At 41.1% G+C, this 12,998-nt stretch overlaps 1 protein-coding gene across 5 annotated transcripts in view; it reads right to left on the reverse strand.

Moving 5' to 3' along the window:
* Positions 1-322: 322 nt before the first annotated feature.
* Positions 323-12,998, reverse strand: part of unc5cb (unc-5 netrin receptor Cb) — a 212,526-nt gene continuing 199,850 nt past the window's right edge. For all 5 annotated transcript variants that reach the window (XM_074618094.1, XM_074618090.1, XM_074618092.1 and 2 more), the window contains 7 exons: positions 10,731-10,818; positions 10,394-10,565; positions 6,225-6,458; positions 5,365-5,514; positions 5,088-5,252; positions 3,644-3,822; positions 323-2,212 (listed from right to left, as the gene is read on the reverse strand). In XM_074618094.1, coding sequence (XP_074474195.1) covers positions 2,053-2,212; positions 3,644-3,822; positions 5,088-5,252; positions 5,365-5,514; positions 6,225-6,458; positions 10,394-10,565; positions 10,731-10,818 — 1,148 coding nt within the window. In that variant the 3' untranslated portion in view covers positions 323-2,052. The remainder of the gene's footprint in view (positions 2,213-3,643; positions 3,823-5,087; positions 5,253-5,364; positions 5,515-6,224; positions 6,459-10,393; positions 10,566-10,730; positions 10,819-12,998) is intronic.

Consider the following 12,998-nt stretch of genomic DNA (forward strand, 5'->3'; position numbering starts at 1 on the left):
GGTTGTCCTTCAGAGCTGAGATTGAGGCTTTGCTCTCCCTCATCGTCTCTTCTTTCCACTCAAAATTCATTTGTACATAATTGAGCTGAAATCTATTGATAATTATTGCCTTGCTGGATGTTAAAATGTGTTTTTGATGATTTATCTGTGTACAGAATATGTCCCGTTCACTCTACCACTATGGCATGTGCCTTATTTAATCTGTACATATGTGATTATTGAGTGTACGAGTGGATCTGGATAACATTCCCCAATAAAAACGACAATGCGTCTCGAAGGCTCGTCTATTTGTGTCGTAATCTCGCAACGCAAACAAATGAGATCCATCACGCTCCGTTTTTCAATGTTGCATATAAATATAATTTATTATTAGTCTTAAAAATTCTTTCTTACACTTTGTACAATAACTTGACAGATGAAATGCAAGCAGTTGCGAGGAACATGAGTGCAAGAAACAGACAGGCTACATTCTCACTATACACAATAATAATCATGAAGCTGAAGAACTAGGGAATGCAAAAGGCTAGCCCACTGAGAATGTAAAGATTGTTTCAGAAAGATGCAAAGTTTGCATAGACGGCTTTTACGAAAACTGGGACGACTGACATTTAAAAAAATAAAAAATAAAATCAAGAACCAACCGAGAACACTTGGAACAGTCACAAGTGCTGCTGCATCAAAGGAATGTTGCATTTACAACTTTCACATTTTCATGCGCACAGTGTCGTCACAACACTGATGGCTTCTGTCGTTAATGTACAAACACTGAAGTCTGTTCTCTCCGAAATCACATATGAAAGTCATTCAGTTGTGAACACAAGAAATGACACTTTTTGAAATGACGTTTGATATTTAGATGACCGCCCTGTGTTACGTTTGACCTCATACACTGTATGTCAATTATTTGGTACAAAGCAGTTGTATTCAGTTGCATTGGTCCTACAAAAATATACTTATTTGATTCCCTTTTCTACGGTATCTACCTCTCTCTGCCTGGTCTCTTTAATGTAGATGATATCATCTGGAACAACATACAAATCATCAGCATCAGTCATGAATTTTATTTAATTTGGGGAAATTGATCACCCCTCTATTTAGGGGCGATGAGACTGGTGTAATTAGCCAAATGACCCGATAATAAACATGCGAAGAATGTAACGATAAATCATAACCAATGCAACTTATCAAAAATATTTTAAAGATCTAAAAAAAACAAAGAATCACATAAAAGCACATACTTGAAAATCAATAATTATACATAATTAAAAGTATTAGTAGTTACGACAGCAACACTAAAGCTGTAAAACGGTTACGTCATTGATTCCCTTCTGTACATTTAAAAGGAGTCATTACTGCAGGAGTCCACCAGGAGGTGCTATGATACAGTCAAAACATAATGGAACAGGAGACAAAAATGTGAGGACACTGCAAAATATTCCATAATAGGCAGCATAAAATACAAAAAAAGATATGTATAAATAGGCATATTATTAAATACTATGTTATCACAGAACACATACCCATCCATGGAGTTGCTATGGAGACTGTTTTTTGGAGAATGAGAGATGCTTCTTCTGATCCAAGCCTTGCTCCTTTACTCCCTTTGACCTTTGATAGCGTCTCACTACTCAGACTTTTGTCTATGGCAAGGGCATCAGCATTATACGCGCAGTCCATCCAAATAACCGGACAGCTGTTTCCAAGGAAACTAGAGCCAAAAATATCAAGTCGTTGTACCGGAAAGAGAGAGAGGAAACAGCCAGCGAGAAATGACAGAGATTCTTGTTTACCCTCCAAGTTTTTACACCCTTTGTTGCCAATGTTTAACTGGGTCATGGCTGAGTAGACCTAGCGGTTTCTTTCTTCTTACTTCTCTGAGTGTGTGACACCCACACACACAGTACCTGTGAGTGTGTGTGCGCGGGTGTGTGTGCGTGCATTTGTCATTGTGATGCCAAATGACTCGCCTTTTTTTTCCCGGCGTCCCCGTCTCTTATTTTCTTTTTATGTCTTCTTCCTCCCTGGAATGTCACACTCCCTGGTGGGCAGATGTCAGTGTTCAGTCACCATAGGAACAAGGCTGTCATGGCGTCCCATCTCCTCCAGTACCTGGGCCAGGCGACCGAGGTTGCCATCGGGAAAATGTTGGGCCTCCCACAAGTCCAGGATCACTCCCGTAGGACTGGATTTGGTGGCGAAGTAGTTAAGATACCTGAGTGAATTATGGTGACACAACAGAGAGGGATGGGTAAGGAGAAAAGGAAGTAAATGGTTAACAGAGATGAATGGGTTTACTACTTGAATTAAAACACAGGACTTGGCTGGTGTGCAAAAAAATGTCAACACTTTATATGAAGGTCATGTCTAGAACGCATTATAAACACATTCATAAAATATTATACATTTTTAAAGGCTTTATAAAACTCTAAATAAATGTATACATATGACAACATATAACAAGGTTTATGAAGTATTGTAAGTGGTGGACAATGTATTTTATGTTCAGCATTTTGTTGCTTGTCCAGTGCTGTCTCATTTTTGTCCACAGGAGTACCCATACTTTCGTACCGCCACCTCCTGGTGAGTCTAGGTACACACCGTACCCGCCTTACTGCATTTATGTTAACTAGCTTACCATGACATATTTGTGACATACTATACTATGACATTTTTTGACACTTTTATGGCATACTATATTGTGACTTTTTTATGGCATACAAAAACTGACTTTATGACGTTTTATACCATTTGTTTTTTTTATTTCAGTGAATTAAGCTCTGCTGCGACAAGCACAGCAAAAAAATCTAATTTATATAAAGTTAAGAGAAAAGTGGGGAGAACATGCAAATAGCTGCTGATTACGCACAAGAGTCTCTTTAAGTGAGTAAATGAATAAGTAAAAATAATTTTCAGAGCATCTGTGTTGCAAGTAGGTGCCACACAGTTTTGATATTCAAAACAGACACACATATGCCTGGATTTTTATATGAAAAAATTAAAAATGGAAACTAATGAGCCCTATGTATACACTGGTGTTGTGTATTTATTATCACTGTGAGTGAATGAGACGTTGGTTCTGTTTTTCCCCTCACGCCCCACTCTGTCAGTGGTCTCGTCAATCTGCAGCTGCTGCTTGTGATAAGGCCGCCCCGCTGAGCTGGGACCTTATAAATGGACACACACTGTATCTCCATCACACACACACACAAGACTACCAAAGACACATGGGTGATGTTTTGAAAAGAGAAGCGTCATTCTATCTTTGTCTCTCTCTGTGTGTCTGTCTCAGTTTAGTCAAACTCAATTAATCTCAATTCAGCAGATGCCTATCAAAAGGAGTCACATTCCCACAGCACAATCAAAATCAAATGAAAACAGACTAGTTATCTACTGTTTTATTCTCTGTGTAATCGTGTTGCCTACTTCTAATGAAAGAAAAAAATGATTTGGCTGTTCAAATTGCTCATCAACAACATTTTGAATAGGGAGATTGTGTATTTCCATCATCTCTTTCATTTTCCCTTAAAAAAAATTAGCAAAACCTGATAACAGCCCGTTCCAGTGGCCAGACTGTGACCACTAAAAGCCAAAATCTACTGTCTCACTCCTTATCTCTCTCAGATAGCCCTTTTCCTTTACCCACCTGTCAAGGTTAAGTTTGTGGGCCAACATCCTCCAGTCATTTCCCCTGGTCTGTGGTGCATCCAGACTGCCACACAACTTCTGTCGGATGGAGACGGGGATGCGGAAGGCGTTGGGCCCCACCAGTGTGGTGATGTTACTGGCGGGGTCCAGCAGAGATGTGTCAATACTCTGGGAATCCTGCAGAGAAAGAGAGAGGTTAGAGAAGGGACACAGTGGCATTTCTTTCAGCATATACATAATTTAACACCGTCTCACAAGACGAAACATAATGTGGCTCAAAATTGATTTGTATGACAGAAAACTTGGGGTTGTATAAAAAGTGAAAAATTATGAATTTTTACTGTCATCCAGTTATTGATGCAAGAATGTTCAAATATATTGCATCTGGAGGATTAAGTGCTGGAGGTCTGGCTACAGAAACCAGAGCAAGACCCAGAGACAAATGAAGCAAGGTCAGGCAGGGACAAAGCTCTGCACTACATGTACTGTAATTCATCTCATTACGGAGCACAAAGCCCGAGTGCTTCACCATCCCTCAAGCTCTATCCTCCTGGCCAGATGGCCTTTGTGAAACAAGTGCGGCACAACTAGAGGGTGATTATTCCCCCTCTACTCTGCATTGCCCTATCAGGGCTGTATGAAGGCCGGAGGGTCGAGACTACCGGTCTTCCACCCTGTTAGTCTTTGTGAACATTGCAAAAAGAGGGAAAAGGACATGGGAGAGAGGGTCAATTCATTAAAGTATCTCTCACACCAGAGAGACAAGGAGAGCAGTATGGTGGAGGGAATGCATTATCTCCTTTATTAAAACTAATTTCATTCATTTCAAATTTACTTCTGTTTTGTGATGCATTGCTCGTATCTAAACGAGGAAAATCATTCTTTTAAGCGGTTATAAATTCAACGCAAGAGTTTCGGCTACATTTTATTTATTTTCTATTTAATCTTAATATAAATGGGCAGTCTCATTGAGATTAAGATCTCTTTTCCGAGAGAAACCTGAGAACAAGAAACATTGAGCAAAATAGAAACAGTACAGCTATATAATAAACAATTAAAAAACAGTTTTACAGAAAAACATCAGATAATGAAGTAAATCTTTATTACCTTATTAAACCCTTAAGTTCTTCCCACATTAGTGCATGCATGAGGGATATTTAATGTTAATTAGTTACCGAAGGTGTAATGCAGTTACTAGATTTTTAATGAGAAGAGATGTGAGGTAGGTGGAAACTTCAATAGTAGAGCTATACAAATTAATAACATGATGGCTATTTCTTCCTGACTCATTCGTGATAAAGCGTAATGTACTGATACAGAGGATTTAACAGCTGAAGTGTTGGTGGGGCAGCATGACAGTACAGAATACCTCCACAGTCAAGGACAGAAAAATGGACTGCACAATAGTTCTACGGTTGGAAGAGGATTTTAGGCAACCCTACCTCTGACAGTGTAGTGTCCAGCTGAAAAATCTGTCCTTCTCCCTCCACCTGGCGCACACATATCTTACAGGCCAGGTCCACAGTGCTGGAACAGAACCGCTCCAGGGTAAAGCAACAGTGGAGGTTCCTCTGTGAGCCGCTCCACACCTGCTGAAAGGAAAGCTCCTGCAGAGAGGTGAAGAGGGTAGAGGGGTTTACTCAGCTGTCAAGAGAAGCACGTGAAAATGATTGTCCTCTTTCTCAAAGGTTGTGTGTGTGTGTGTGTGGCCAAGTTCACCTGGTACTTGGCTAGTAGTTTGCTCTTCCACAACGTGTGGGGGACATCGTGGATGGAAAGTCTCAGGTTGTGGGTGCTGTCTTTAAAGTTGAGAGTCTTTGGTTCGTCCAACAACTTCCCACCCATTTGCTTCTCCATCTGTAGGACTTCCTGAATACACAAACACACACTTGTTTAGCGCAGTATTATGAAACCGTAAAACAAATTTCTCTATATTGTGTTTGCTGTAAACTGTTGTTTGCTACAGCAGTTTCTTGCAAATGCTCTAATCTATATATGATGTGTTTTTATAGTATATATTCATCACTTTCCCTCGGGGGCTTTATGAACCCGAATCTGGACCTGCCATCTGAAAACAACTTCAATGTCCTTGCAGCAGGATCACTATCACTTCTCATTACCCATTCCCAAAACTTAATAACCGTGTTTAATATCCCTGCTCGGTATAATAATCCGTCCTTATCTTTCCTCCATGTAGGTAGATGGAGGTATTAAACAGAGGGAGACAATAGGAGAGTAGAGGGATAAAGGTGGCTTATTTTGTGTTGGCGCAGCAGCTACATCTTCCTAGGAGCAACAACGCTTTTCAAAATGCATGCGTTCGTCGTCTCCCCTTATTGTGACACACCAACACAAAGATTTCTCATTCCGCCTCCCACAGCTCATCTGCCGGCTATGCCTACACACGCGCATTAACAATTCAGTCGAAATGACACACTCGCAAACATCATTAAATGCTCACAAACACATTTAATCTTTGCTACATAACCTTTTGCAAACACAGAGAGACAAAAGAACGGATACACACACACACACACACACACACACACACACACATGCAACCCTGCTGTATATTTTACCTTGAGGGCGTCCTGGTTGTCGTCCAGGCAGTAGACTCTGATGTGATACTCCATGGCAGGGCAGGTGACAGGGCCAAAGATGGCTAGTTTGAGGCGCTTGGTGGTTGCGGCGCTGAGAGATTGGCCCACTAAGCAGGAGGTGCCCAGTGTCTCTGTCAGGATGTGGCAGGACTCGTCATCCATTTGGATATAGCACGGCGTGGTGAAATTTTCTTCTCCAACCACCACCACATCCTGCATGTGGACAGGAAGAAAGATAAAGTGACACAAGTGTGGGAGATAATAAGCTAAAAAAAAAAGAATACAGAAATAGTCCAGGGTTTCATACTTTTGTTACATGTGGTAGCATTTGAAGAAAAATATAAAGAGGGAAAAGATGAAAAAAAAAGTAGACATAATTAATAGCATTTCTAACGCTGTCACTTTGGCTCCGTCCCCCTCAAGTCCCCCTGTGTTTTCATTTGTTGGCAAGTAAATATAGCCATTAATAGCAGAGAAAAAAAGTCCACAGTTGCTTTCTTGGCTCCAAGACACATTATCAAACTCATTCCTTTTTCATTCCTATAAATGAGACTATTCAAGCTGAAGCACTATGAAATAAATGCTCTATGTATTCACCATTCAATGGTGAATAATCAGGCACAGCAAGTGGAGCTCAATTTGTAGTTTTACTTATTCAGAGAAGTCATTTGAACAATCTCCTACATTTTTTTGCAAATAACACCCAATATGCAAAAAGCCATTACATCAAAAAGCATAAAAACAGTCACAGTTTGTTCCCTAATTTACATGTTTGGAAACTGAGCAGAACGGAAGTTTTCAGTTTTTGTTTTTTGGTGGCAGAATTTGATCTAATGCACTAGCAAAAACAGTGGACTTAAAATTAATTTGTCGTATTTGCCTGTGACACGGCATTCAAGAAAAATGTGTATAAAATCATTGACTTTCATAACATTCTCAGTTGAAACTTCCTCTTTTATGACATACATTTCATTTCTATTTAATTGAAACTGAACGGAATTTAGATTTAAGTTTAAGGGAGAAAGTACAATTATGGGTCATGCCTTTTCACATAAGCCGTGTCCTTAAAATATTACCCCTTAGCGAGTGTGTATTATTTATGTCCGACCTTGCCATTGGGTACGTGAGGTAATAGAAGATTGAGTTTCGGGACCGTTTGGAGTTGACCCCTGTAATGGCGCTAATGCCGGGACATATTTCTCTTTCATTAAGACCGTCTGGTCTGAGGAAGCTTTCGCCCTCTCTCGATCTCTCTTGATCTTGCTTTCTCTCTCTCTCTCTTCTCTCTCTCTAATCCAAACACTCCTGTGAGCAGCACACTGGCATTAATTCAGCCTATTATGAGAGACAGAAGAGGAATTACAGTATTTTATTGTGAGCTAAGCCGTTTAACAGCAGTATTATGGCTGATCATTAGACTCTTTAACTGCTCCTGTGGGATGGCACTGGGGCTCCTTATTTGGGGATAATTAGAACACACAGCGGAAAAGTAGGCTCTTGCTTCCTACATGTGTGTGCAGGCGCAAATGTGTAAACACACACATATTCACACAGCATAATTTATTCACAATTTTTGACTGCATTCATCAGCAGAGATTTTATTTTTTTTTCTTAGAGGCGTGGGAGGATAAATCTTTGTAGGAGAGTTACTGAAGCAGAAAGCCCCACATGTTCCTCATTATATGACCTGCTGTCTTCATCATCATCACAACACCATGTTCCCTCAGTGACACTGTGTGTACATCTGTGTGTGTGTGTGTGTGTGTGTGTGCTTGGACGGGGGAGGGGTGCGGCATCCCGGATGCCAACGGATGAGATTATTCTCACTAGGTGGTGAGATGACTATATATATTTATAAATATCCGGGAATTACTTCTTCAGGAGGAGCTCATCTCTCCTGTTTCTACTGCAGTGATGAATACTTACTTTGACAGAGCATGTCATATAAAGCAATATTTCACACATGCAGCATGGAGGCTGGCCTCAGTGGGAAGACAAGCTCATATAAAAAGGAAGCTGCCGTCGCCTTGGAGATTACCATCTGCATTTCTGACAGGTCAGAGATGTAATCAATAGCAAGTGTGTAATCACCACAGGGGACGGGGGGGAGCACGTCCCCTCCAATATAAGAAATATGGATATCTGTCCTCCCCAATATTAGGAATGACCAGACACGTCATCAGATCCTCCACAGGCTGAAAGTAAGCTATTTGTTCCCCTCAACATTCAGAGTTAAAACGGATTGCAAAACGCACCGGATCTGTAGCATTCACTGAACTCCTCCTGCTTCATGTTGGTGTACATGTCAACCAGCAATAGTAAACAGCTGTGTGTGCGGCGCAGGAGCATCTTCCACAAGCCATGCACTAGTAAAAGGAGGATCACTGAAGCACATGTTAGACATAAACCAGTGTTACCTTGATATTTTGAGTGTAACAGGCTGGAGGATGATCCAAGTTTAACTCTAGTTGATTTGTCTGTAACCAACCTGAGTTGCTGTGAACCAACCAAGTTACCATTGTGTCGTTGGTCAAACTGTTTTGATGAACATCCAACATGTAGCTGCTGGTTAAAGAGAAATAGATAGCGTTTGATTGTTTTTAACAAAACAAGCTCTTATACAGACTTTGTTCCAGGTGTGTGTGCGCATAGACTGACCGGTGAAACAACTGGTTACTTCCAGATGGCATCAGACTGCCTGTATACACACACACTTTTCCCTCCCCCCAGTGTCGCCCTTGATCAATAGTTATTTCCTCCTTAAAAATACTCAGCTTACACTGAGCTTTATTGGCTGCCCCCGAGTAATTCATCACTGTCACAAAGGCATGTGGGGCCGGTCTGGCAGTTTTTCTCTGCTCCATAAGTCATATCATCACATCAGCGGTGGAGATTGTGCAAAGACTTCCTGAAAGTGATGTTATTCAAGCCACTACTCAATAACGAACTGACAGAGGGCCATATATTAGATATAGGCTGGTGCTAAGTAGTTGGATTTTCAATATGTGACTGGCCTGTACAGTATGCCTGCATAGACTTCCACTAGCGCTTCAACATTTTCCTAAATACCCTTTCCCTTTGAATTTATATCTGATTAATTTAGACCGTAAACCTATATAGACTAGAATCTGAATTCTTAAGAGAATAATTTTGTGTTCTTTCCACTGCTTTTTATTCTGTTAGACCCTGCTGTTACACAAATGAGTAGCCTTTGGTTCGTTTTTATACTTTGAGCACCTTCCACTTTAAAAAGGTCTCAGCACACTACTGCCTGCGAGAGTTCATTAAAAACCACATGGAAGGAGAGCTTACCCAGAAATGCTCTCTTGGCAGGTAAGAAAGAGAGGCTAATAACTGCCTACAACAATGGCCCGTCGTATTATTATCTGAGGAGAACTACAGGCACGATTTTTGGGGAGAGAGATGAAAACTGGACCGAGTTTAAAGCACTTTTTGTGACGAGGGTGGAAGCATAGTTTCTCTACAAATTATCTGTTTGTGGTAATTGTACCGTTTCTGTGTGTGTGTGTGACAGAGAGAAAGTGAGGAAGAGAAGGAGAGAGGGGATAGGCAGAACACATTCACACTGCTGCACCTCAGCAGCCCAACTTATCATCATCAGCACTGTTAATGATGGAGCCTGCAGGCACAGGTCTTCCAAAAACACAAACACAGCACACACGTACACAACAGCACATCCAAACAAAAATAGTAATTCATAAAAAGGTACAAGAAAACTGTCTTGGGAGAAAAAAAAACAGTCCCAGCCTGTTCCCTGCCATCAGAGGTTTACTATTTCAGCAACTGATTGGAACAGGGGTTCGCTCTGAGTGCTGAGCTGCACAAACAAAGCAGGGGAAGTGGATCTCCTTCACCTCCTCCATGCTATCTACCGTCTCATGCTATTTCATCATTTTGTTTCTTTCCAGATAACTTTCCCTTTGCTCTTTGCCGAGAAGAAATTTTCAACCAACTGAAATGCAGCGTGGATTATTTAATGGTTGAATCGCATCTGGGAATCGTATTTTAGGTGGCAAACCTATCATTTGAATACTTCATACTTCAAGACTGCCAGAAGCACACATTCAAACTTGGACCGTGGCGATACACATAACAGTCTACTGCACAGTTTCCATGCAACACCTCACCTCCCAGTGGTTCTGCGGCGACTGGCTCTTGAGCTGGATCAGCCAATCCTGTTGGCCGTCGAACACGGCACAGTGGTGCATGGTGATGATGAGGGGCCGAGTCAACAAGGCCCCGGGGGGCCCACAGCTCACCACGGGGCTCAGCACAGTTTGGCCATCATCCACCGAGGGCCTGGAGGTGCACAGAGAATAACGCACGTGCAAACACACACACACACACACACAAATGCTGTTTAGTGGCGATGTGACAGCAGTCTCGGTGTATGTGTGACATGGCGGAGCTGACAGGGGTAAACACAGCTCTGGGGCATCGATGTGGCTGGAGGCAACTGCGTACCTCATGTTGTCCTTCCTCTGAACCGTCACATACATCTCATAGACCCTGCCCTGAGGAATGGCTCCTGCTGGAATGAGCAGACTGACTCCTGGGGAGCACAAACACAGACAGACACACAAACAAAAGAGCATATATATAACCTGTGAGTTGTCAGGTAGACCTGAGGAGTCTTTACAACGGTTTGTGCTGCCAATGCCAATGTCATGATTGTGTTTAAAAGGTTTCTTCTGGGCGAGACACCCAGGCTGATGCAATTTTGAGATTTTGGGCTATTTTGCTTCCATTCAGACTAGCGGAAATAAAAACATCCAAAACACACATTCAGGTGTTTATTTTACTACTTTGTATATTTGCGTCTGTAGATTCCCCTAAATTCAACAAAAGTTAGCATTATGTAATACCTCATTTGCATATTTAGACATAAAATTCCAGAAAACGTGAAATGTCTTAATGTAAATAATCAGCTGGGGGAGTTTCATGGTGCTCTCTATAAGTTAACATTTTTACCTTATTCATCTGTAGTGTCTTCAAAATGTATGGAACTTTACAATCCATATCTTTAAAAGGCCTTTTTCTCAAAATTAGTTTTTTCTCACTGAGCCAGAAATCTCCACTTCAGTAGCACCAAACTTATACAAGTAAATATAACTTAAATATTCTGAAGGCTTTTACAGAGGATTTTGTTCATATATCATTCATAGCCTGATTTATATCATATTTTATTCCTAAAAACATGGCAAAATTTGATTTTTTTCCTAATGGCTGTTGACAGTATTTTCTGATTTATGGAGTGATAAAAAGAGATATCCAAAATTCCCTCAGTACAAACCTTTGAGTCTAATGTGTCAACAAAATGAAACAATATGTTCCAACCAATGTTCAGATTTCTGTTCTGAATGTATGCAAATTAGCACATATTTAATAAGATAATGCCTCATTTGCGTATTTAAACATCAAATTTCAGAAAACTTGTAACACAAAAAAGAATTGCTTAATGTAAGTAATCAACTGGGGTTTCATGGAGATATCCATTAGTTATAATTGTTAGCTTATTCACACGGGGGGTCTCCCCTTAAGTCAGTGAGAGCACAGAAGCACCTGTGCTTCACGTGGTGAACTGAAGGTCCTTAATGATCTACCTTTTACATACAAAATGTACAAAGGAATATGAACCATTTTACTTATAATGGATATATCTTAAAGTATTACTGCAGCAGTAAAGAGCAGTTAAAGCCCCAGTGAGAAGTGATAATTATTTTAAGAACAAGTACAGTAATAATCGCAATTCCCCTCAGCCCCGCATATAAAAACTATGGCGGTTTATTGCCTTCTCCTATGGCACCAGGAAATGGTGTGACATTTCATTTCTAAAATCAATGATCTCTCTGCTCTTCATAGCATTCTCATATTGCTGCAGCCAGCATGATTTACATTTTTCCATCTCAGATTGATTTGATATGATGTCCTGTCCGATGTGTTTTTTAGGAGTCTACCCCCCACATTCCCTCATGCACACACACACACACACACACAGAAACACACACTCTCTCTCGCTCTCCCTCTCTCTGGAGGGGTTTCTCAGATAGCTCATTGATTTCCCATGTCCTTGTACTGAACTTTTCAAAAGGTGACAGACAGCTTCTCTTGCTAGCTAGCAAGGCAATCGCAACTCTGCCACGGGGACGTCTCGCACACTGCCACTCTCTCTCACAGCAAAGCTTCAAAGAGATGGGGAAATGCATTTTAAGATGCAAAATACCATAACAGCCACACTGACGGTGCCACAAAATCTGTCATTACCCAGACACACCAACAGATCAGATATCAAATGTGCTCTTTTCCTCCCTCTGCCTATGTAACATGATGAGGTGGCTGAGCACAAGTAGCAGCTCGGAACATTTTTACAAGAATCAAAAACGAAAAAAGGAAAACTTAAGAAACTTGAGAAGTCGCTGTATCCTTTAATGTCTCGGCTAGTTTGTCTATGCCTGTCAACATGCATCTGTGGCACTTTACAAAACGGCCCACATGTGTTTGAAGTGAGGACAGCACGGCTAATGTAAGCTGCCTGAAACAGTATACCTCTACGCCAGGACTTCCAGTGCACACACCTTAGGTATCCATCAACCCTTGTCATACTGTGTGCAGTCAACACAACTTGATAGGTTGCATATGGTTTAGCCTATTATTTCAAGGTCACATCTGTGTGATGTGACCTCGAGTTATCCTGGTAAAGCTGGTAAAGAGGCAACTCAGATCTGAAACATC

Source organism: Sebastes fasciatus, chromosome 19 (assembly GCF_043250625.1).
Source record: "Sebastes fasciatus isolate fSebFas1 chromosome 19, fSebFas1.pri, whole genome shotgun sequence".
NCBI lineage: Eukaryota > Metazoa > Chordata > Actinopteri > Perciformes > Sebastidae > Sebastes > Sebastes fasciatus.